At 47.4% G+C, this 22,010-nt stretch overlaps 1 protein-coding gene across 10 annotated transcripts in view; it reads left to right on the plus strand.

Annotated features, from left to right (window-relative positions):
• OSMR (oncostatin M receptor) overlaps positions 1-22,010 on the plus strand; it is a 72,473-nt gene that overhangs the window by 37,668 nt on the left and 12,795 nt on the right. For 5 of the 10 annotated variants that reach the window (XM_008262129.5, XM_089313148.1, XM_051853801.3 and 2 more), the window contains exons 6-13: positions 753-888; positions 2,109-2,260; positions 11,603-11,745; positions 12,660-12,813; positions 14,690-14,766; positions 16,201-16,426; positions 19,064-19,249; positions 20,600-20,704. In XM_008262129.5, the coding sequence (XP_008260351.3) occupies positions 753-888; positions 2,109-2,260; positions 11,603-11,745; positions 12,660-12,813; positions 14,690-14,766; positions 16,201-16,426; positions 19,064-19,249; positions 20,600-20,704 (1,179 nt within the window). The remainder of the gene's footprint in view (positions 1-752; positions 889-2,108; positions 2,261-11,602; positions 11,746-12,659; positions 12,814-14,689; positions 14,767-16,200; positions 16,427-19,063; positions 19,250-20,599; positions 20,705-22,010) is intronic. The other 5 variants (XM_017344693.4, XM_089313150.1, XM_089313151.1 and 2 more) reach the window with 1 other exon arrangement.

The following is a 22,010-nucleotide window of genomic DNA, read 5'->3' on the forward strand; positions in this document are numbered from 1 at the left end:
GGGCTCAGCCCTGGGCTTGAGTCTCCCTCCGCGGGCTGCATCTTGGCCAAGTTTCCTGGGCTCCGGGAGCCACGACCCCACTCTGTGAAAGGGGGGTGATGGTGATTGCGGGGAGGGTTCATGACCGTGGCCAGCACAGTGACTGCGTGGGATCAAAGCTCAGCCGGTGGAGGTCCCTGCTGCTCTTAAATGGGCAAACCGGCCGAAGGGCTCAGTGGAGAGGGGAGCGTCGGGATGTCTCTGCAGGCCTGTGTGCACAGTAGGGCAGCAGTTGTGATGCTTCCCTCCCGGCCTCCCTTCATGAAGGCTTCCAGTCTCCCGGGTGCTTGGCTCCCATCTGCCCCACGGCCGGGCTAGCGGGAGCCCCAGGGACTCCGGGGACCCAGAGGTGCTTGGCCATTCTGGCTGCTGACTTGAGCCACTTCACAAGATCCAACTTTGTGGCCTCCTCCTGGGGTTTCTGGAGGCCACAGCACCTGAAGTGAAACATCCACAGACAAGGGGAGCCACCACTCTTGTCAGAGGGACACAGTGCTGGGCGCCCACCTGTGCCAGCCGCGAGAATGACCCGGGAAGGGCGGGGGAGGGGCCGAGGCGACGTCTTGGGGCTGTTGCATGCAGGCTTCCACGCGGTGATATTTACATTGTCAGAATAACTGGATTTCAGACCCCGATAGAGCCTCCCGCTGGACTTAGGTGTCAGTCAAGGATTTCACTGGGTCCCTCATTGCTTTGTTTGTTTGTATGGACAGAAGTACTCAAGGAGCCCAAGGACTTTTCTTGTGAAACCCGGGACTTCAAGACGCTGAAGTGCACTTGGGAACCTGGACCAGACACTGGCTTGGCTTGGTCTAAGCAACCTTCCCAGAGCTACACTTTGCTGGAGTCGTAAGTTAGCTGTTACGGTACTCACAGACTCTGCCTTGCTTAAGATGCCTGGGCCCACAGAACAAGCATAGCACAAATCTTTCAAAACCATGTTGTAGGATGAGGAATGAGCCCCCCCCCCCCACACCTTTTAAAAACAAAACAAAACAAAAAGGATGTATTTATTTGAAAGGCAGAGTGATAAAGTCAGAAGCAGAGAGAGAGAGATCTGCCATCTGCTGGTTCACCCCCAAAATGTCTGCAATAGGCAGGGCTGGGCCCTGGGTCTCTGGTCTCCCATTTAGGTGGCAGGGGCCCAATTATTTGGGCCATCCTCCACTGCCTTCCCAGGTGCATTAGCAAGAAGCTGGTTGGACTTAGGCCAGCACTCAGCTATGGGAATATGGGATGCTGATGTTGTAAGTGGTGGCTTAACCTGCTGCACTACAAGGCCAGCCCCAGGAAGAAGTCTTCAAATAGTCACAGGTGTCTAATGCTTTATACCTGGGGTGGGGGTGTGTGTGTGTGTGTGTGTCTGTCTGTCTATCTCTTTAAAAATGATACTTAATGGGGATCTTGATGTGAAAGTGCTCCAATCGGATGGTCTGAGTCTATCTAAAGAATATTCCACATACATTAAGGATGCTGTTACCTCTGAGAGGGAGTCAGCAGTCCAATGTTATGTTTCACTGGCTGTATCAGATTTGTTGAAATAAATGATGTTTTGCTTGTTGGTATTTGGTGGTGCTGGGTCAGTGCCTTTGCATGGCACATGTCAGAAAGTCCCTGAGTGTTGGTGTCGGCATTGTGGTTCAGCAGGTTACCCCGGCCTCTCATACATGCACGGTTCCAGTCCTGGCTGCTCCACTTCCCGGCCCAGCTCCCTGGAACGTGCCCAGGAGAGCAGCAGCAGACGGCCTGCTGCCACCCATCTAAGACACCTGCATGAAGATCCTCACTTTGGCTTGGGGAGTCCTGGCTTTTGGAGCTGTTTGGGAAGTGAACCAGTGGTAGAATCCATCTCGCTCTCTCTCTGCCCCCACCATGTGTCTGTCTCCCTCTCTCTCTGCCTCTCTCCTCCTCATCCTCCTTCTCTCTTTCTCTCCCTTTTATAACCCTGCCTTTCAAGTAAATACATCTTTTTTTTTTTCAAGCCCCCCATGTGCCCTGAAAAGTAAAGGATACACTTGCTCTGATACCAGTGGAAACCCTGTAATTACTGTCATGTTTTATTTTCTCAGATTTTCCAGGAGAAAGGAACACTGTCAACACAGAAGCTGGTGTCATTGGCAAATAAGTCAGGGCTCACAGGAAACATATAATTTCACACTGCTGGCTGAGAACCGTTTAAGGAGGAGAAGCGTCAACTTGCTTTTCAACTTGACTCGTCGAGGTGAGACTCAGACGGCAGCCCTCTGCGGTGACCGAGTGATCTTGTTGGCTGTGCTGTACGTGGAGTGGACGCGCTGTGTGTGGAGTAGATGCGCGGCAGGTTGTTGCCGGATTCACAGCTTACGTGAAGGCTTGAATTGACACGCGTCATTGATGCTATGGTACTCCTCCTGGATGCATGTATCCCCTGGGCTTTGTTTGCTTTGAATGATGTCTTAAGCATCAGTGAGCTTACTCCCCAGCTTCAAAACCAGGCCGGTGGCAAGACTTACTTCCTATTACATCCCACAGCCTCACCACCTGTGCCTCCAACCACGGTCATTATAGCTTTAAATAGTTGTGCACCTGTGTGTGTTCTCATTTCTTAGGTACTCCTAAAAATGTGTTTTTATTCTGTTTGGTTTTAACGTTCAGAAAGGCCAGCAGGCTATCTTTAATCATCTATTTAACATTTTATATAATATTAAATTGCTAAGATTTACCCATGCTGTTGAGTATTGCTGTAGTCAGTTCATTTTCATTGCTAGTAAACTGTTTTTACTGCTAGTATGTCATGTAGAATGTCTTTGAATTTCAGGTGGAGTCAAGGTTTTGTGCTTGGAGGTACAGTGTTAAAAGGAACATTTTTATGTATCCAGTACACATCTACAAACATCTTTCTTTTTTTTTTTTTTTTTTGACAGGCAGAGTTAGTGAGAGAGAGAGAGAGACAGAGAGAAAGGTCTTCCTTCAGTTGGTTCACCCCGCAAATGGCCGCTATGGCCGGCGTGCTGCGCCGATCTGAAGCCAGGAGCCAGGTGCTTCTTCCTGGTCTCCCTTGCGGGTGCAGGGCCCAAGCACTCCCAGGCCACAGCAGAGAGCTGGACTGGAAGAGGAGCAACCGGGACAGAATCCGGCGCCCCAACCGGGACTAGAACCTGGAGTGCTGGCGCCGCAGGTGTAGGATTAGCCTAGTGAGCCGCAGCGCGGGCCACAAATGTCTTTCTTGAATATATACCTAAGAGCAGAATTGGTAGGCCTTTATTAATATCTCCTCTTAAAGGTTAAAATTTTCCTATATATAATTCTTGCATTTTGTCTTTGTGTGGGTGTTAAGAAACTAAAACAACTACTGGAAAGAATTTAAAATGTTTTTAGCGTATCTTCTTTCCCATTTTCTTTCCCTCTTTCTGAAATTTTTTATGTTGAAAATCCTTCCATTTTAAAAAATAGTTGAACTGTATCTTGTTGTCACAGCACGTAGGTAGTACTATGGGCTGCCCTTTAAACTTCTCGAATTCCTTCGGTCTGTAAGTAACTGCTGTTGAATGCGGACCTTGGTTTTGTGAACATTTTTCTCTGGAGTTGGTTGTCTGTCTCCTTTATTCTTTACAAGGTGCTTATGGGAACAGTAGTCCCCTGTTTTGAATGTCAATAAAAGTCTTGCCTTAAAGGTCAGGTGGAATGGATATAAAAGCCTTTACTTACATTTTCTCCCTTAAATATCAGGAGCACCCTGCTCTCTTATCTTCTAGCATAAAGCAAGGCTAATGAAGAGGTAACGGTACTTTTTTTTTTTTTTTTTAATTAGCTGCCACTTAATCTTTGCCTAGAAGCCAAAGGAATTGTTTCTCTTTCTTAAAATTCAGGAATTTAATATACTTTGTCTTGGTGTTGGTTGTTTTAAGTTGGTAGTGTTAGTAACTTGATATATTTGTAGTTTTTTTAAATTCTAATGAGGTTTTTGAATGATAGCTTGTAGTGTTTATTATCTTTTTCAGAAACTCCTGTTACCCCACATATTGGATCTCCTTTCTGATCTTTATTTTTGGGCATTTCTCTTGGATTCCTTTCATCTCTTCTGTTGTGTTGATTTACTCTTGGGACTCCTCCCAGTTTAGTTTTCACTTTTTTCGTGTGTCATTTCCTGTCTTTCCTGAGTTGTTAACTCTTATTTTTTCTGAATCTGATTTGTTGTTTTCAACATCTTGTATCACTTTCCAATGGATTGTAGTTTATTTTGAAATAGTTATCTTAATATCTTACGAGATTGTTTCTTACCTGTGATATGCCCTCTTTCCCACTCAAACATTGTGTGGCACTTGCTGCTGTTACTTGATCAATTTTGCTATAGCTTCAACAACAGTTTTTCTTCCAAATTTTTTTGGCTTTAAAGTATTCTTTCCATAGTATCTTTTGTTGTTAATTGAATTTTCGCTCTTCATTATCTGTTTTCTTCAATTTTCTTGCATTTACTCTGTTGTTCTTTTCTTAAGGTGAATAATGGTTCATAAATGAGATATGGACAGCTAGAAATTTCCATTGAAATGTCAATTTTGTGGCATCCAAAGTAATCCAAGGGGTTTTGACATTGTAAGTGCTTTCATTATAATGACTATATATGATCCTATGTCTAATCCGTGAATTATTTGTGTTTGAAATTTTCTAATAGAACTTCTGCTGGAACTTCCCCATGTTTAGGGGAGGTGTGTGTGAGATGAATGTTCATTGAATTTGCTGAGGTTTGTTGTATGGCTTTGTGCCTGTCAGTGTGTGATACATGGACCAGAAGCTTCCGTAACCATCTGGGAACTTTGGAGAAGCTAAGATTCTTGGACATTGGTCTGTACATGATGAGTTATAAATACTCTTTGTTAGCTTGTTGACTGTGTTGCTTACATCTTTGATCTCCTTCGTTTTACTGATCAAACTATCAGCAATTGAAAAGGGAACATTAAAAACTGTTTGGAGAATTATTTCTTCTGGTAGTCATTCTTTGTTTTATATATTTTGAAGATACGCTAGAGTTTAATAGTTTAGAATGACTCCATCTTCTGAATGTTAGTACCTAGATTGCCCATGTCTCTTGCATAAGGTTTTTCTTACATTTTACTTTCTGGCTCTGTTTATTCGGCACCCCTGCTACAGGTCAGTCTGCGCATTGCATTGCTGTGCGTCGCCAGGGCTGTGCCGCTGAGATCTCATTATTTGACTTGTGAGTTTCTACTGTGCTGTCAGGCAGTTAGTAGCTGGGAAAGGCCGTCTTGCCAGCTCAGAGCTACAGCAGGCATGGCCTAAGGCGTAAGCTGAAGATAATGAGCTATAGGTGTCAGGAAACTCGCTACTTTACTAAAGAGCCCTCAGCTCCAGGCCATCCTCAGCCAGGTCCCACCTCTCTACCCCTTAAGAGGCAGCTTTAGGAGGTGAGAGGGTGATCCCCCAGACCCTCAGGTTTGGGGAGAGGAGCAGGGAAGAGACTGCTCCAGGCCTTTCGGTTCCATCTGTTTGCTGAGCGCCCTTCCTTGCAGTACTCTGTCCAGCCCTCCCCCAATCAGCATTCCTCTTGGGAATTCTGTTTCCACTGGTAATGGTGGTAGGGATGCTGGGGCAAAGGTGTGCGGATTCTTAGGTTTCTCTGAATCTTGGTGTCCTTCTAGCTTTTCCACTGTTGTTCCCTGGAGAGTGGGTCTCCTTTTCTTAGCCCCACGCGTGTGCTCTGTCCAACAGTGGCAGACTGGCATTTGAAGCAGCCAGCTAGGACCTATGGTTTATATCAGACTCGAAGGCTTTCAGCTGCAGCAGAAACATTGCAGAAATAATTTTGCTGTGCTTCCTTACCTGGAATAAAGAACTGAGCCAGGCTGGTTTTCTACAGAGACCCCACTCTCCTGGTTTTAGTTTTCTTTAGCTGTTCCACTGCCTAGAAACTTAGACGCTTGTCCTAGGAGGACCTCAAGCATGGCTCTGTGCTTTCGTTGCTACCCAGTGGGGATTTGTTTCTCTAGACAACCCCATCTGTGCTCACAGGTTGAGTAACTTCCTCTACACAGCTGACAAACCTTTATTCAGCCATAGATCCACACATTTGGCCATGTCCTTGACATCTCTGCTGGGATAGCTCAAGCGTATTGCACACCCAGCGTTTTCTAAGCTGGACTCTTCCTGCTCCCTTCTCAGACGTCGTCCTCTGCTGGGGTGCCCCATCTCTCTAAATTACATGGCCTACAGTGCAGTTCTCTGCCAACCACCTGCTAAGGAGCCACCCTTGGCCACTCCCATGGACTCCGTTTGCGATTACTGCTTGCTTTATTTTTCTCCTAACTGTGTTTTACACTGACACTTCTTTCCACCTGCACCCACTCAGACCACACACACATACACACACACACACACACACACACACACACAGCTTCCTACCAGATCTCTAAGTTGCTGGATCTTCTTCACTTTCCTTAGGATGCTGCACCCTGCACAGGTCCGTCAGCGTACGCCCGCCTTCTCTCGATGGCAGGCCACGTGCCTTCCGTCTCTCCTGCAAGTTTCTCACCATCTCTGTTGGTACAGATCTTTCTACCTGTCGGTCATTCTGCTGGGACAGTCCTTGTCTTTTTACCTTCTGAATTCCTACACATCTTCAGACTTCACTTCAGCCTCTAGGAGAGCAGGCTCTGGGGAATTCAGCAGTGAGGAACACTGAGTAGGGCCCCAGTGTGTGTATAGAGAGGGTTTGGTGTGGAGGGGGGGAGTGTACACATGCAGCACTCACTGTTGAATGGTTCCACTGGCCTGCAGATGTCACTGTGCACGGAAAATCCACCAAGTTCAGTGAGGTTACATCATGCATTGTTGAGTTGCTTGGCCAGTGGAGAATGTTCCTTGCTCAGAGTGAAGTCTTAATGGAGTGTCCGAAATGATGATGTAAGTTTTCTCTTAAGGGTGGACACCATAGTCCCATCATCCACGTGAGTGACATAGGGTTGCTTCTTCCAGGAAGAAAGCTGTTGCCACAGTCCTTGTGCCCACACAGGGAGGGTCCTTTAATAGCCCAGTCACTCTGTTCTTACTCTCTAGACCATGTGGTCAGGCTGTTGACAGCGGCCCATGAGTTGGTGAAGTAGCAAGGTATGGTGGAGGTGGCTGGCATGGCCTCCACCGCTGCGTGTGGTCTGGCTTATCAGGTGCAATGTCCATCTCAAGTGTCTGTCTAAAGATCGCCACCCACTGGCCATTTGGTGGCTGCCGCCCAGGGTACCCCATCTGTTTTTGGTTGGACGGAGCCATCCGTAAATCATGTCAGACAACTCAGACCATGAATAGGCCTGACTTTGAATCTTGGCCTCCACATAGCCATAGGAGGAGCCAAAGCATCCCTTGAAGTTGCCTGGTCCCATCTGGTAATCCAGCCATTTCTTCCTGAAGCCTACTGGTCCCATGGGCCCTGGGCTGGGCCCAATCCTAAGTGTAGCAGTTTCCTTTAATAATTGAGCTTTGAAGGGTTGGGTGTTGTGGCACAGTATAGTCAGCCACCATTTGGGATGCCCACATCCCAGACCAGAGTGTCAGTTTGTGTCCTCAAAGCTTTGCTTTGTTGTTGTTGTTGTTGTTAAGATTTATTTATTTGAAAGCCTGCGTGGCAGAGAGAGAGATTTTCCATCCTCTAGTTCATTCCCACAATGACTGGGGCTGGACCTGGCTGAAGTCAGAAGCCTGGAATTTCATCTGCATCTCCCAAGTGGGTGACAGGGGCCCAAGTGCTCGGCCATCCTCTGCTGCTCTCCAAGGCGCATGCGTTAGCAGGTAGATGGATCAGAAGCGGACTCCTACTGGCGCTTTGATATGAGATGCTGGCTCTGCAAGCAGTGACCTAACCCAGTGTGCCACACTTCTGCTTCTGATCCAGCTTCTTCCTGCCGATGCATCCTGGGAACAAGCAGATGGTGGCTGAAGTGCTTTGGGCCCTGCCACACATATGGCCGTGCTCCTGGCTTTGGCCTGGCCCAACCCTGGTGGTTGTAGGCATTTAGGGAGTAAACCAGCAAATGGAAGACAACTCTCATTTCTCTGCCTCACAGGTAGATGAAAATAAACAAACATTAAATGTAATAGCAATAACTGAGCTCTGTGGAGCCTGTCCAGTTTTATGGGCGGAGCTTGCAGGCACTCACCTGAGAACGAGCGAGTCGGGTTAGAGCGTCACGTGTGGCTGTGCCTGTGAGATGCTCAGTCTCCCAGAGACCACTGCCCGTAAGGAAGCAAAGAGTAGCCATCTGAGGACACAGGTGCAGGCTGCGTTGGCCAACTTAACATGTCTGAACTCTGAGAGTCTAGCGCACCCCAGTGGCAGCCTCCTGTGGCACAGGCTTTGCATATGTTACTAGGTTGCTGTGCTCTCAAAGTTCTAAAAGCAGTGGCCGGAGCACAACTGTCGGATGGCTTAGGAGGCCTGCTGCTGCCCAGGGCCCCATGGGAAGCTGGTGCTCTGGGGCTCACCTTGACCGAGGACAGCCACGTTGGATACATGCTGTCTCCAGTACCCTGGAGGCCTGCCGGCAGTTGCACTCCCTTTTTGTTGGTGGGTGCTGTCAGGACCAACAATTCTCATTTGATGTATCTAGAAATTTCCTTGACTTCCATCCGAAGTGGTCTTGGCATTTATCCTGCAATAGGGCATTGTTAGTTTCTTTGCCCCTCCAAGTCTTTTGACCATCCAAACTGGGCTGTTACCTTGTGATGGGGTGGGTTGTAGCATGTTTGTGTTAAATCCTGAATTAACGACACCATATCCTCTTCCCCATCAATGTGCAAGTACACTGGGGCTTGGGTAGCTTAGAGAGCAGGCAGGACTGGATGTGGCCCATTGCTAAGGCTCAGTTCTGAGTCATGTGGGGCAAACCCACTTGAATGGAGATGACATGCTGTGCCCCAACAGCTAAAATGTCATTAGCAGCTGACATGGCCCCAAAGGCCCTGCCCACAAGCAGGTAAGCACCGTGGGTCACTGTGTTTGTCCTTGAACCTCCTAGTGGCATCAGTTTAATTTTTTTGCCTTAAGAAGCCCAGGAAATCTGTCATGGGCTCCAGTGTCAACCCTAGAAAAATCAAAATTGTCCCCACTTCCCCTTAGATCTTGACCACAGGACAGGGCCATGGCCTCAAGGGGGCACCCAGAGACCTGGACCCATGCTGCCTGGGACATTGGAGTCTGCAGTATCTCCTTATCAAGCAAGCCCAGTGACCAGGCTGCATGGGACCTCCCTGGCCTGTGTCTCTGTCTGACCTTGACGTCATGAGTCTCCCTGTCTGTGCAGGCCTGCCTTGTGCTTGTTGGCTCCCTCCCAGATGTCACGGTGACCTGTTTTGTTTTGTTTTGTTTGTTCCCTTTCATATAGCCCAGAATCCCTGTGGGTGTCCACTTCCTGAGCTTTCTAGCCCTGAGATAAGAAATCGCATACAAAAGCCGGACTGCCAGGGGTTATGGGCTGAGCTCCCTGTTTGCACATTTTTCTTCCCATGCCACAGTCCATCCTTGGGTGTGTGTGTGTGTGTGTGTGCGCGTGAGAGAGAGACTATGTAGCACTTGCCACCCTTCGTCTCCCATAAACCATCCAGCCTCTTTGCCCCCAAGTCTGACATCTCCCCTCTGGGCTGACAATGGGATGGGGAATTGTCTTTCCTACTTCAGTGAGGCTATCACTCTGACGTAATAATTTTGGATTTTATCCTGGACCTTTCAAGTGTTGTGTTGGGGCACAGGTGTTTAGATCCTAAGGGCTTTGTTTTAGTTGATAGCTGGCCTGGTCAGGTTTGGGCTGTGTCTGAACCTGCCTATTGTGGGCTGTGGTCCATGCTCCAAAGTGCTTTTTAGATTTCTTCCACGTGAGTGCCTCCCAGTGGCCAGTCTGGGACCTGAGTGGTATCTCTTGTAACTGTCCTTGATGGGCTGCAGGAGATGAGATCCAGGTGTGCACGATAGGGCGGCGAGCCTGGTAGTTCATCAGCCACTTCATGGGGTCCCTTTGCTGAGCATCTTCTCCGCGATCTCCCTGGGACTTTGAGTTCTCTGGATCCCTCCTTTGTTGTGCTCTTGCCCAGAATCTGTGACCGTAGTTAGCGGACTCTGGCACTCACTGTTCCCTCACCCAAGCCCCAGTGTTGGAAGGGAGGGCTGATGGGAAAGCAACATAAACTTCCTGCCAGTTCCGGAACACTCAGTTCTGGTCCGCAGTCCCCTTTCAGAGTTCTCAGCACTCTGAGTTGCGCCTCCTGTGTTCACTGGAAAAGCCCCAAACTGAAACCCATCTGGCCAGTGTTTATTTCCAACGTTGCATTTTTCAGTTCTAAAATTTTCACTTGTGGCCGGCGCCGTGGCTCACTTGGCTAATCCTCCGCCTGTGGTGCCGGCACCCCGGGTTCTAGTCCTGGTTGGGGCACCGGATTCTGTCCTGGTTGCCCCTCTTCCAGTCCAGCTCTCTGCTGTGGCCAGGGAGTGCAGTGGAGGATGGCCCCGGTCCTTGGGCCCTGCACCCGCATGGGAGACCGGGAGGAAGCACCTGGCTCCTGGCTTCGGATCAGCACAGCGCCGGCCATAGCAGCCATTTGGGGGGGTGAACCAACGGAAGGAAGACCTTTCTCTCTGTCTCTCTCTCTCTCACTGTCTATAACTCTACATGTCCAAAAAAGAAAAAAAAATCACTTGCATCTTTTTACTAGTTTCCGCTTCTCTGCTGAGAAATGTTCTCCTTGTTTTCATGTCAAATGCGTGTATGTGTGCATCATGGAGTTGTTTTGGGAGTCTGACAAAATGCATCTTGAGTTAGTGTCTTGATTAACTTTTCCTTTGGGAACTGGTGACACTTTTCTGTTCATTTACTTACATTTTTGTATGTCAAGTAATTTTGGGTTATCTACTAGGTATTGTTCATGTTTTGGTTAGATTCTGGATTCCACGATAATCCTTCCCCGTGGGCTGGCTTCCCCGCGGGCTGGCTTCCCCGCCTGGTGACTGCCCTTCACAATTTGCCTGCTTAGGTTGAATTTTAGGTGTCTTCAGATAATTTTTTATCTTTCCAAAGCATCTAATGTAATCAGTGAGACAGAAAATTTGTAGTTGGCTTATTGTACCTTTTAAGTATGGAAATGTGGTTTTGTCACATATTTCTTTAATTTATTTGAAAGGCAGTGACAGAAATCAGGGAGAGAGATTAATCTTGCATCCACTGTTTCACTGAAGGGGCTGCCACAGCCAGGGCTGGGCCAGGCTGTATGGCAGGAGCCAGGAACTCAATCTGTCTCCCAGGTGGGTGGCAGGGGCCCAACGACTGGGGCTGTCTTCTGCTGTTTTCCTAGATACCTAGCAGGGAACTGGGTCAGAAGTGGAGTGCAGGGACTTACGCTGGCACACCAATGCAGGATTCTGGCATTGTAAGTAGCTGCTTCGCCCACTATGCCACAGTGCTGGTCCCATGTTCGCCATTTTCTTGAACAGAACACAGACTGTTGAACAAACCTGTGAAGACATGAACTGCCGGTTCCTTTGGGATCTGTGCTTGACTGCTTCCCGGTGTTTCCTTTTCTATCTTGGTAGTCCATCCAATGGATCCCCAGAGCATCAAGTTTGAAAATGTAAGTGCCAGGAGTGCCATCATGACATGGAAGGAGTACTCCATTGTGAATCACTGCACACTGCTGTGTCAGGTTGAACTCCATGCTGAAGGAGAGGTAACACAGGTGAGTACGCCGCTTCGGTTTCTATTTTACACCATTCGTTTTGTGGCGCAGAGAGTGAAGCGTCCACCTGCAGTGCCAGCACCCCGTATGGGCGTCAGTTCAGGTCTTGGCTGCTCCACTTCCGATCCAGCTCCTTGCTGTTGCACCTGGGAAAGCAGCAGATGAGGGCACAAAGTACCTGGACCCCTGCAATCCATGTGGGAGACACAGATGGAGTTCCAGGCTCCTGGCTTTGGTGTGGCCATTAGGAGAGTGAATTGACAGATGGAAGATCTTTGTCATTCCTTCTCTCTCCAACTCTGCCTTTCAAATAAATAAACAAATCTTTAAAAATACCTTTTGTGTCCTGAACAGAGAGACTGATGAATAGAATCACTTTAAACTCTTTTCTGTGGGTACCAATGATGTCAGTTTTCTGTTTAAAAAGGGGGCATGAAATGCATCAGAGACTTTGAGAATTGGGAAACGGATATTGGAATGGTATTTTTCCACCGGAAGGAACTGGTTTTAGTCCAAATTGGATTTTCTGTGTCCTGATTTGGCTTTTTTTAAGATTTATTTATTTGAAAGGCAGAGTTACAGAGACAGAGGGGAGACAGAGATCTGCCATGTACTGGTTCATTCCCCAGAGGGCCACAATAGCCAGGGCTGGGCCAGGCTGAAGACAGGAGCCTGGAACTCCATCCAGTTCTCTCATGTGAGTGGCAGGGGTCCAAGGACTTGGGCCATCTTCTGCTTCTTTCCTGGAAAGGAAGTGGAGCAGCCGGGTCCTGAACCGGCACTGATATGGGATGCCTGCATTACAGGCAGGGCTTTAACTTGCTGCACCGCAGCGCCAGCCTGATTTGGCTTTGCAGTAAGGTTTGCTCACCAGTACTTCTGTCTTCTTTTTCCTTTCTTCTCTTTTGATCCAGCAGCACAACGTGTCTGTGAAGGTGAATGGTGAGTATGTTTTAAGCGGACTGGAGCCTGGCACACAGTATGCAACCCAAGTGCGCTGCGCTAGCGCCAGCCACTTCTGGAAATGGAGCGATTGGGTTCCTCAGAAGATCATCACATTTGAAGCTGGTATGTACAGCACTCTGGCATCTAAACTAGGGTTCAAGGCCTCAGGAGATGGGGGACTTCCCTGTGTTTAAAAAAAGTAAAATAGATGGAGTTCCATTTAAAAAAATTGGGTTAAATGCCTGATGAGTAGGGAGCCCACAGCCTCAAACATTTGCCCTCAATGTTATTTCGACTCTGCATTTTTCTGACATTTATCCAAAATAGTCTATGAGTGAGTCACTGCTACTGCTGGATTCACGGTGGACCTGGGGCTCCCTAAATTAGCTTAGGCCTTTAATTCCGGATGGGGACGAATAGAATAGTTGGGGCCAAGGGGACCATTAGTCTTCTCCTAAACATCTTCCGGCTGTGTTTGGAAATGTAAAGCTAGTAGAACCTTGATCATTACCAGGAAGTTTTGGTTTCCTGTCCCGTGGGTTTTCAGAGGCAGAGTCTCCTCAGTATTGACTGCAGCTTCTCCCAGACAGCCTGCTGTCATAGCTCAGATGGGCCGCAGCTGATTGGATGGCATGGCCCTGCTTCCATCTTCCTCCCCACTTTACAGATGAGGCAGCCTGAGCCCACGGGTTGTAGAGATTTGGCCCTTTGGCCAGTTGAATGAATGGCAGGTATCACTGTCGCTGTCAACATCCTACTAGTAATAGCAGCAGTTAGCATTTACCGTGTGCCTGACATAGCTCTGAGTGCTCACTGGCATCTGGTCTTTGAATGTTCACAGCACGCGGTAGGTACTGCTGATTGTGGTTTCGTGGGCCTAGCCAGTGAGGCCCGACCTGTGATTCCCAGGATGTGCCACTCACCTGCAACAGGAGCTACGCGTCTGTGTGTTCCCTCTTGGTGGTGGTGTCACAGCCTTGTGGTCATCCTGGTCCAAGTCCTGGGTATTTGACTGTCAAAGGCAGGGTGCTATGTATGTACGTGATTCCATCTTCTAGTTTGTGCAGGCTGGAGGCTGTTAGAAGTCTTTTTGGTGCATTCTGGGAGGACTGTTTAAAGCATGGGCTCAGCTTTGAGGCTGCAGAAATCGGGATCTGTACATGGAGATGATCACTGGTCGAGTGCAGCAGGCCTACCCACCATTTCCTGGTGGTTGCTGCCCACCCTCACGCTCACTAAGGCTGCTCCTGATAGGGTAGTGGTATGTTCTCCATTTGTGTCTTATTAAATAACTTTTTAAAAATATTTTTTTTATTTGAAAGAGTTAGGTAGAGGGTAGAGACAGAGAGGTCTTCCATGCCCTGGTTCAATTCCAAAATGGCTACCACTGTTGGAGCTGAGCTGATCCGAAGCCAGGAGCCAGGAGCTTCTTCCAGGTCTCCCATGCAGGTGCAGGGGTCCAAGCACTCGGGCCATCCTCCGCTGCTTTACCATGTGCATTAGCAGAGAGCTGGATTGGAAGTGGAGCAGCTGGGAACCGGCATCCATATGGGATACTGGCAGTGCAGGCTGGGGCTTTGACCCGTTATATCACAGCGCTGGCTCCCTTATTAAAGAACTTTGACTTTAATAATACTGCTGTGCTATGGGGGTTTGTATTTGAAAATTTATTGCATCATCATAACTAAAATTTTATGCTTTTCTCACTTTCTAGAATTGACAAATAATTCCAAAATTCTTTGATGCTTATAAAGGCTTTTAGTATGGTGTCCCATTTAGAAGCTGCCGACCTTTTTATCAAAGCACCTACTGTGTGCACCTAGTGAGGAGTGAGCAGGGTGGCTGTGGCTATGCAGGTGGAAGTCACAATGCCAAGATGACAAGCAGGCCTCAGGCAGGACAGGTAATCCTCATGTCCTTGACCAGTCGAGAGAAGGGCTGAGTGCATGAGCATTGTTCTACACCCGAGTCCTGAACCAAGGGCTGTGGTTAATTTCAGCTCCCTCAGAGGCTCCCGATGTCTGGAGGAATGTGACGTCAGAGCCGGGACGTCAGAACGTGGCCTTATTCTGGAAGGTACGATGTGCAGGCACTGAAAGTGTGATTTGTCCTGCTGCTTCCACTGTGGATCCTGGTGCAGTCTCCTGAGAGGGAGGGGTCTTAAGATTAACCCAGTTTTTCTTGTGACTGCTGGCCCTTTCTGATTGCTAGAACCACTTTCTCTGAAACATCTACTCACAGGCCCACCTCTAACTTTATTATTTTTTAAAGATTATTTTTTATTTGAGAGGTAGAGTTAGAGGGAGAGAGAAAGAGAGAAAGGTCTTCCATTTGCTGAGTCACTCCCCAAATGGCTTTAATGGCCAGACCTGGGAGCTACCCAGATTTGAAGCCAGGAGCTTCTTCTGTGTCTTCCATGCGGGTGCAGGGGCCCAAGCATTTGGGTCATCTTCCACTGCTTTCCCAGGCCATAAGCAGGGAGCTGGATCTGAAGAGGAGCAGCCGCGACACAACTACTGCCTATTTGGGATGTTGGTGCTGCAGGCAGAGGCTTAGCCCACAATGCCACTGCACCGGCCCCCAAATCTAACTTTTGTAGGGCCTAGGGAAAGGGAATATATGAAGAACTAAACACATACCACGAATATTCACATATTTATATAAAGAATAAATGTCATTCTTTATCACACATAATTATGAATATTAAGTCACTCATTTATAGTTGAGAGTTATGGATCAAACTAAAAAATAGCTAGAAATTTTCTTTGTCTTTCCTTCTTGCCTGATACCCTTGAACATGATGACTTGGCAGGCCAAGTTTGCATTCAGAGCTCTTGAAGTCTTTAGTTTTGTGGCCTCCTCCACAGCTCACCCCACTTTTCTGCCCAATTCTAGGGTGGCATGGTCCACAGGACTTCTGTGCACATACATGGGTCACAAGGCAGTTTCTGTGTCCAGGTTGTGCCCATACCCCAGGCGCAGCCACTTCCAGCCCTGTCTGAGGTCTAGGGAGGCACAGCCTGTCCCAGGGAGGCAGGTCTAGGAACAGTGTGGCAGTGGGCGTGGGACTGTGTGGGCGGGAACTGCTCTGCAGCCTCCAGGGTTGAGAATCTGGAAGAAGGAATGTGAGCTCTGTGTAGGAGGAGGGCACAGGGAGAGGGAGCAGGAGGAGGGGTGGGGCCAGGACCCAGGCTCCTCCCAATTGTGTTTCAGGAGGTGTTGTGTCTACCTATCTGTCTTCTCCTGGGACCCCTAAGGCTAAAGAGTCCCCCATTCTCCTGATGCCTAACTTGACCCCTCTTTGGTCACAGTAAATGCTGCCCTTCTCCACTCCACTGAGACGAGAACACGTGGTTTAGGCACAGTGTACAGGGTTATTTTCGCTAATTGTTAAAAAATGTCTGGTGTGTATTATGTTATGCAGCTAAGGGATGGGAAAAATGAAAATGTAATTATACAAACTTTTCAATGTCAAGTCCATTTTGAAACAGTTATCCACGTGTTTTTCAGCCACTATCCAAACACCAAGCCAATGGAAAGATCCTGTTCTATAATGTAGTTATAGAAAACCTAGACTCAGCATCCACGTTACAGCTCCTCTCCATCCCTGCACCAGCCACTCAGCAAGAACTAATGCTTGACCCACGATGTTCTTACCGAATCCACGTCACAGCCAATAACAGTGTGGGCACCTCCCCCGCCTCGATTGTGGCTGTCGCTGGAGACCCCGGAAATGGTGAGTTTGTGATGGGTTTTGTTTCCATTCTCTAGGAAAACGTTGATGCTGTGATTCAGTAGTGGTAGATAACTAGGAATGCAAAATGCCTGACGGGCAAACACCGTTAGTTATTTTCTTTTGGATCAGGTGTGTTGACACGTTTCAGTGGGACCGTCCCCTCACAGTGTAACAACGGAGAGTCAGCCATGGCTCAGATATTAACTCCTCAGCATGCTTTGGAAATTACCTCGCATTCATTCAAGTAAATGCAACCCTAACACACAGCCCTCGCTGGTCATGCTTTGTGGTTTGTGAAACATGAGTTGCATTTACTACGTTGTAAGAAGTCTTGCCAGTCTTTGCCACCAATAAAGAACTCATGAACATTCCCAGAATGCTTAGAAATTGGCACCGTCATTGAAGAAGTACTTTGCCAACTTGGTAGGATAAAAGAACTGGCTAATCTCTTAGCTTACAAAAGAGCAAACAAGGTGGAAATGACCTCACAGGCCAAATCAATAGTGGTATTAATTTCCTTCTTGGCAGAGTGGCAGAGACTGGATATAGTAACCCCCACAGTCACAAGCTAGGAGATGACGCACAAGTGGGCATAATGTACTTAGCGGTTGGCATCCGAAGGTCATTCGTGGGCCTTGTAATAGTGTCAGCCTTTTGCTCCTTCTTAGGAGGTTATGGCAGGTTGGACTATACATGTTATTCAAGCTGAAATTTGGGCTAAGTGAACTGGATTTTTTGGTTCTTATTTTTTAACGAAAATATCCAGCATGTATCAGGAAAAGAAGTTAGGATACAGAAAATAAATTAGTATTGGGCCCCAAGAAAAACTCGGGGGTTGTTCAGTTTAACTTTTGCTTTGTGCAGAACTATGTTAGAGGAGGAGGAGAACCATTTTATGCTGACGTAGTTAGGACCAGAGCATGAAAAGTAGCCATGACACTTGGCCTGGGAGAGCTGGGAGGCTCACGGAAGATGGCCTGGCAAAAGGGCCAGCCCAAAGTGCTACTCTCTGCTTGGGAGCCTTCTGTGTCTCTGGGTTCCTACTAAACCCTCTCTCCTCATGTTCTGTCTTCACAGCCCCAGACCTTCTTATGCAAGGCTCTCTAGCCTTCCTTACACGGGCCACGTTCTTAAATTACTAGCGAGTATAAAAGTACTCATGGGCTATGAGAAAAATCAATAAGGTTGAGCCAATTTACACTACAGTGTGAATGACTAAAAAAGAAAAATTCCTGACCCTTATTTCTGCCTCTGTCCCTCAAAACTTACTTGTAGTATGAAAGCAGCAGCTTGCTAGGAGGCTTAGCCCCAAGTCTGGAGTTAATATGGAACACGAATAAACAAAGTGAAAAACTGACTCAGTCTAAGGTGGATGTGTTTGATGGTGGAAGTTAAGGAAGCCGTATAGAAAAGACACGCGAAGCCTCCTTGGGCTTTGACCTTATACCTAGAGCTACACATTCCTTAGGGTGCCCCCAGCTGCAGAATTTGGTGTCCTAGCAAAATTAACCCACTGTGCGTTCACCCATATTCAGTTGTAATGAGGACTGCCAGAGGTAACACAGGATGCCAGTGAAATCTGAACGGCAGAGAAGCAACAAAAATGGTTTTGAGTGTTTGTGGGTGAAACAGGATGCATTTTCCGGCCTGGAGTCAAGGTGTGGCCCTGTCTGAAGGTAGCGGAACTGCAGTTTCCTGAGGTCAGCCTCCTCACTTAGCAGATGTTACCACAGAACGTGTGTGCAGATGGCTCCTCCGTCATCATCCGAGTGCACGTCTGCATTGCTTCTCTCCCTGACCTCGACTCAGCCCCACCCCAGCACCACAGAAGCAGCACTTAGTTCTAAGGACAGAAGGAACTGAGCTGCATGAGTCCCTCTTGTAAGACAGTTTCTGAAAATAGGTCAAGAATCAGCTAATCCTCCGCCTGCGGCGCTGGTACCCCGGGTTCTAGTCCCTGTCGCTTCTCTTCCAGTCCAGCTCTCTGCTGTGGCCCGGGAGTGCAGTGGAGGATGGCCCAAGTGCTTGGGCCCTGCACTCCATTGGCGACCAGGAGGAAGCACCTGGCTCCTGCCTTCGGATCAGTGCGGTGCGCCGGCCATAGCAGCCATTTAGGGGGTGAACCAACGGAAGGAAGACCTTTCTCTCTGTCTCTCTCTCTCACTGTCTAACTCTGCCTGTCAAAAAAAAAAAAAAAATCAGCTATCTAGGTCAGGGGTTGGTAACTTTTTTTTGTTTTGTTTTTGGTTAAAGGATAGGAAACATTTTAGGCTTTGTAGCTCACACCACAAAGTCTCTGTTACATAATGTATACTGTTTTTTGTCTATTTGTTTTATAAACCCTGTAAAAATACCTGGAGTGCGAGGGTCTCCGTGGCTGGGCTGGCCCTTCTGGGTGGTTGCTGACCCCAGCCTGGTCACAGCAGGTCGGGAGGAGGGGCATGTGCCAGGGGTGAACAGCTGCTGGGACATGAGGCAGGAACACACCCCTGACAGCAGTCCCCACTGAAGCCCCGTCACTCCGAGTTGTGGGCCTCTTACCTGGTAAATACGTTGCTTGTGGATGTCTATTTTTCAGTTGCCCACTTTAGAAAATACACAATTAATTAAATCTGAAGCATCTCTCTACTTGTTTAGGTACAGAAAATGTTAAAGAAGAAAGGATTACAGGGACAGATGGTGGATTCCCTCTGTCTTGGAAACCAAAGTCTGGAGATGTTGCTGGCTACGTGGTGGACTGGTGTGCACATCCCCGGGACACTTCCTGTGATTTCCAGTGGAAGCACGTGGGTCCCAACACTACAAGCACAGTCATCAGCTCAGGTAAGTAGAATTACCCTCTGGCTAAACCCACCTTGCGGCAAGTACAACTAGGATTTCCAGACTACCTCACAGACCCTTCGTGCTAAGCCAATAGTTTTGAAATTCCAAATCCAACATGGGTGTTTGAACACATTTTTATACAACTGGAACTTCTCAGATGTGACCTTCAAGATTTTCATGAATTTGGTTCATCTGAATTAGTGGTCTTGAGTCAGTGGAAGAGGGGCATTTTAACAACTGTCCAGGGAGCATTTACAAAAGCAGAGAAGTAAAAAACGCAAAATAAGAGCAGAAAAGCACATGACTTGGGTGATGTCTTCAGGACTTAAGAGTTGATGGATGGGAGTCGATCAACTCCTTCCATTTCATCTAGAACATACAGGTCTTGAGTGCTCACCACCTACACTGGGTTTGTCATTCAAAGGTTTTAGTTGAGCCAAATCAAAGAAGCCCAAGTTTGCAACTTGGGCAGGAGGGGTGGGTGGCGCCACCCACAGGACCCAGGGAAAAGTGTAGGAGTTGCACTGGCCCCAGGGTCGTGGAGACCCCTGCCTGTTTCAGCTGGGGTGGGTTTTAGAGGCAGCTAGTGAAGACGCAGGTTTGTGCAGAGGTGAGGAAGAGAAGCAAATCTTGGGAGATTTCTCACTTTCTTTTTTTAAAAAAATATGTATATATTTTTTTAATTGAGCAGAGGCAGAGAGAGAGACGGAGGTTTTCATCCACTGGTTCACTCCACAAATGGCCACAACAGCCAGAGCTGGGCTGATCCAAAGCCTGGAGCCTGGAGCTTCTTCCAGGTCTCCCACGCTGGTGCTGGGGCCCAGGGACTTGGGCCATCTTCCACTGCCTTCTCAGGCCATGGCAGAGAGCTGGATTGGAAGAGGAGCAGCAGGGACTGGAACCCGCACCCATATGGGATGCTGGTGCCACAGGCGGAGGATTAACCTACTGTGCCATGGTGCCGGCCCTAACCGACCTTTTACTTTAATATGAAGGAAGGGGATCTGGAGCTAAGTGAGGGGTCTAAACTGGTTTTAGGGCTCTGATTGGATTCTCTACTCAGTCTCATGTCTGTGGATAAGGACATGTTTGAGAGCCCTTAGCAAGAGGATGCCATGGAGGGAAAGCCACGTGAGCTTTTTGCTGGAGACAAGACCACTCAGTCAGGTGCTTGCAACCTGGCGGGACCCCAGTGCTTACTGGAAGGAAGACAGAAGGCGGGGAGGAAGTGAAGAAATCTCACAAAGGAAATGCCTAAGGGAACACAGGTTGCTCTTCCACTCTTGGGCTTTTCAGATTTGATGAGAATGCCATTCTGTCACTGAGAGTCTGTTGACCGTTCTTCTCTAGATTCTTTTGAACCGGGAGTCCGATACAGCTTCAGAATTTACGGACTGTCTACAAAAAGGATTGCTTATTTACTAGCGAAAAAAACAGGATACTGCCAGGAATTGGGTGAGTTGAAGCACTTTATGTACCCCCGTGCAGCTTGTTCTGAACAATGCACAGACATCAAGATTGGGGTAAGGAAGATTTCAACACCTTACCTAATTTTGAGTGTCCCATTTCTTTTTTTTTCTTCCCCATAAACCTTTTATTGAAGGTATATAAACTTCATGGATTTTATAAATACAACTTTAGAAACATAGTGATTCTTCCCACTGTACCTGCCCTCCCACCCTTCTTCTTCATCCCTCTCTTTCCTATTCCCACTCTTATTTTTTTACAAACATCTATTTTCAATTAGCTTTATACACATAAAATTAACTGTATTCTAAGTAAAGAGTTGAATAGTATGAAAAAAAGAACTGTTCAACAGCCAAGAGCTGTTCAAAGTCATTGCTTCTCAAAGTGTCAATTTCACTTCTATAGATTACCTTTTAAGTGCTCTGTTAATTACTACAGATCAGGGAGAACATATACTTTTGTCCTTTTGGGACTGGCTTATTTCAGTAAGTATGATGTTTTCCAGTTCGATCCATTTTGTTGCAAATTACAGTTTTTTTAACTGCTGTGTAGTATTCCTTGGTGTATGTATCCCACAATTTCTTTAACCCATCTTCAGCTGATGTATCTTAGCTATTGTGAATTAAGCTGTAATAAACATGGGGGTATAGATAACTGTTTCATATGCTAATTTGACTTCCCTTGGGTAAATTCTCAGGAGTGGGATGGCTGACATGGTAGCTCTGTATTCAGATTTCTGAGATCTCTCCATACTATCTTCCACAGTGGTCAGACCAGTTTATGTTCCCACCAGCAGTGGATTAGGGTACCTGCATTTCCCTGAGAGCTAGTGATCCTGAGCATTTTTCTATGTGTCTATTGGTCATTTGGATTGCCTCTTTTGAAAAATGTCTAAGTCCTTTGCTCATTTCTTCACTAGATTATTTGTTTTGTTCTTGTTGGGTTTTGTGAGCTCTTTACATATTTTGGATGTTAATCATTTATCAGTTGTATAGTTTGCAAATAATTTCTCCCATTCTGTCAGTTGCCTCTTCCCTTTCCAGTTTTTTTTTTTTTGGGGGGGGGGGTAGTACAGAAAGAAGCCTCTCAATTTGATGTAATATCATTTGTCAATTTTGGCTTTGATTGCCTGTGCCTCTTGGGTCTTTTTCAAGAAATCTTTGCCTATGCCAATGTCTTCCAGGGTTTCCACAATGTTCTCTAGTTATTTGATGGTATTGGGTCATCTTTAATCCATGTTGAGTGGATTTTTGTGTAAGGTGTAAGGTAGGGGTCTTGCTTCATACTTCTGCAT

The sequence above is a fragment of the Oryctolagus cuniculus genome, chromosome 14 (genome assembly GCF_051225735.1).
Source record: "Oryctolagus cuniculus isolate XC-2025 breed Fujian yellow rabbit chromosome 14, ASM5122573v1, whole genome shotgun sequence".
Taxonomy (NCBI): domain Eukaryota; kingdom Metazoa; phylum Chordata; class Mammalia; order Lagomorpha; family Leporidae; genus Oryctolagus; species Oryctolagus cuniculus.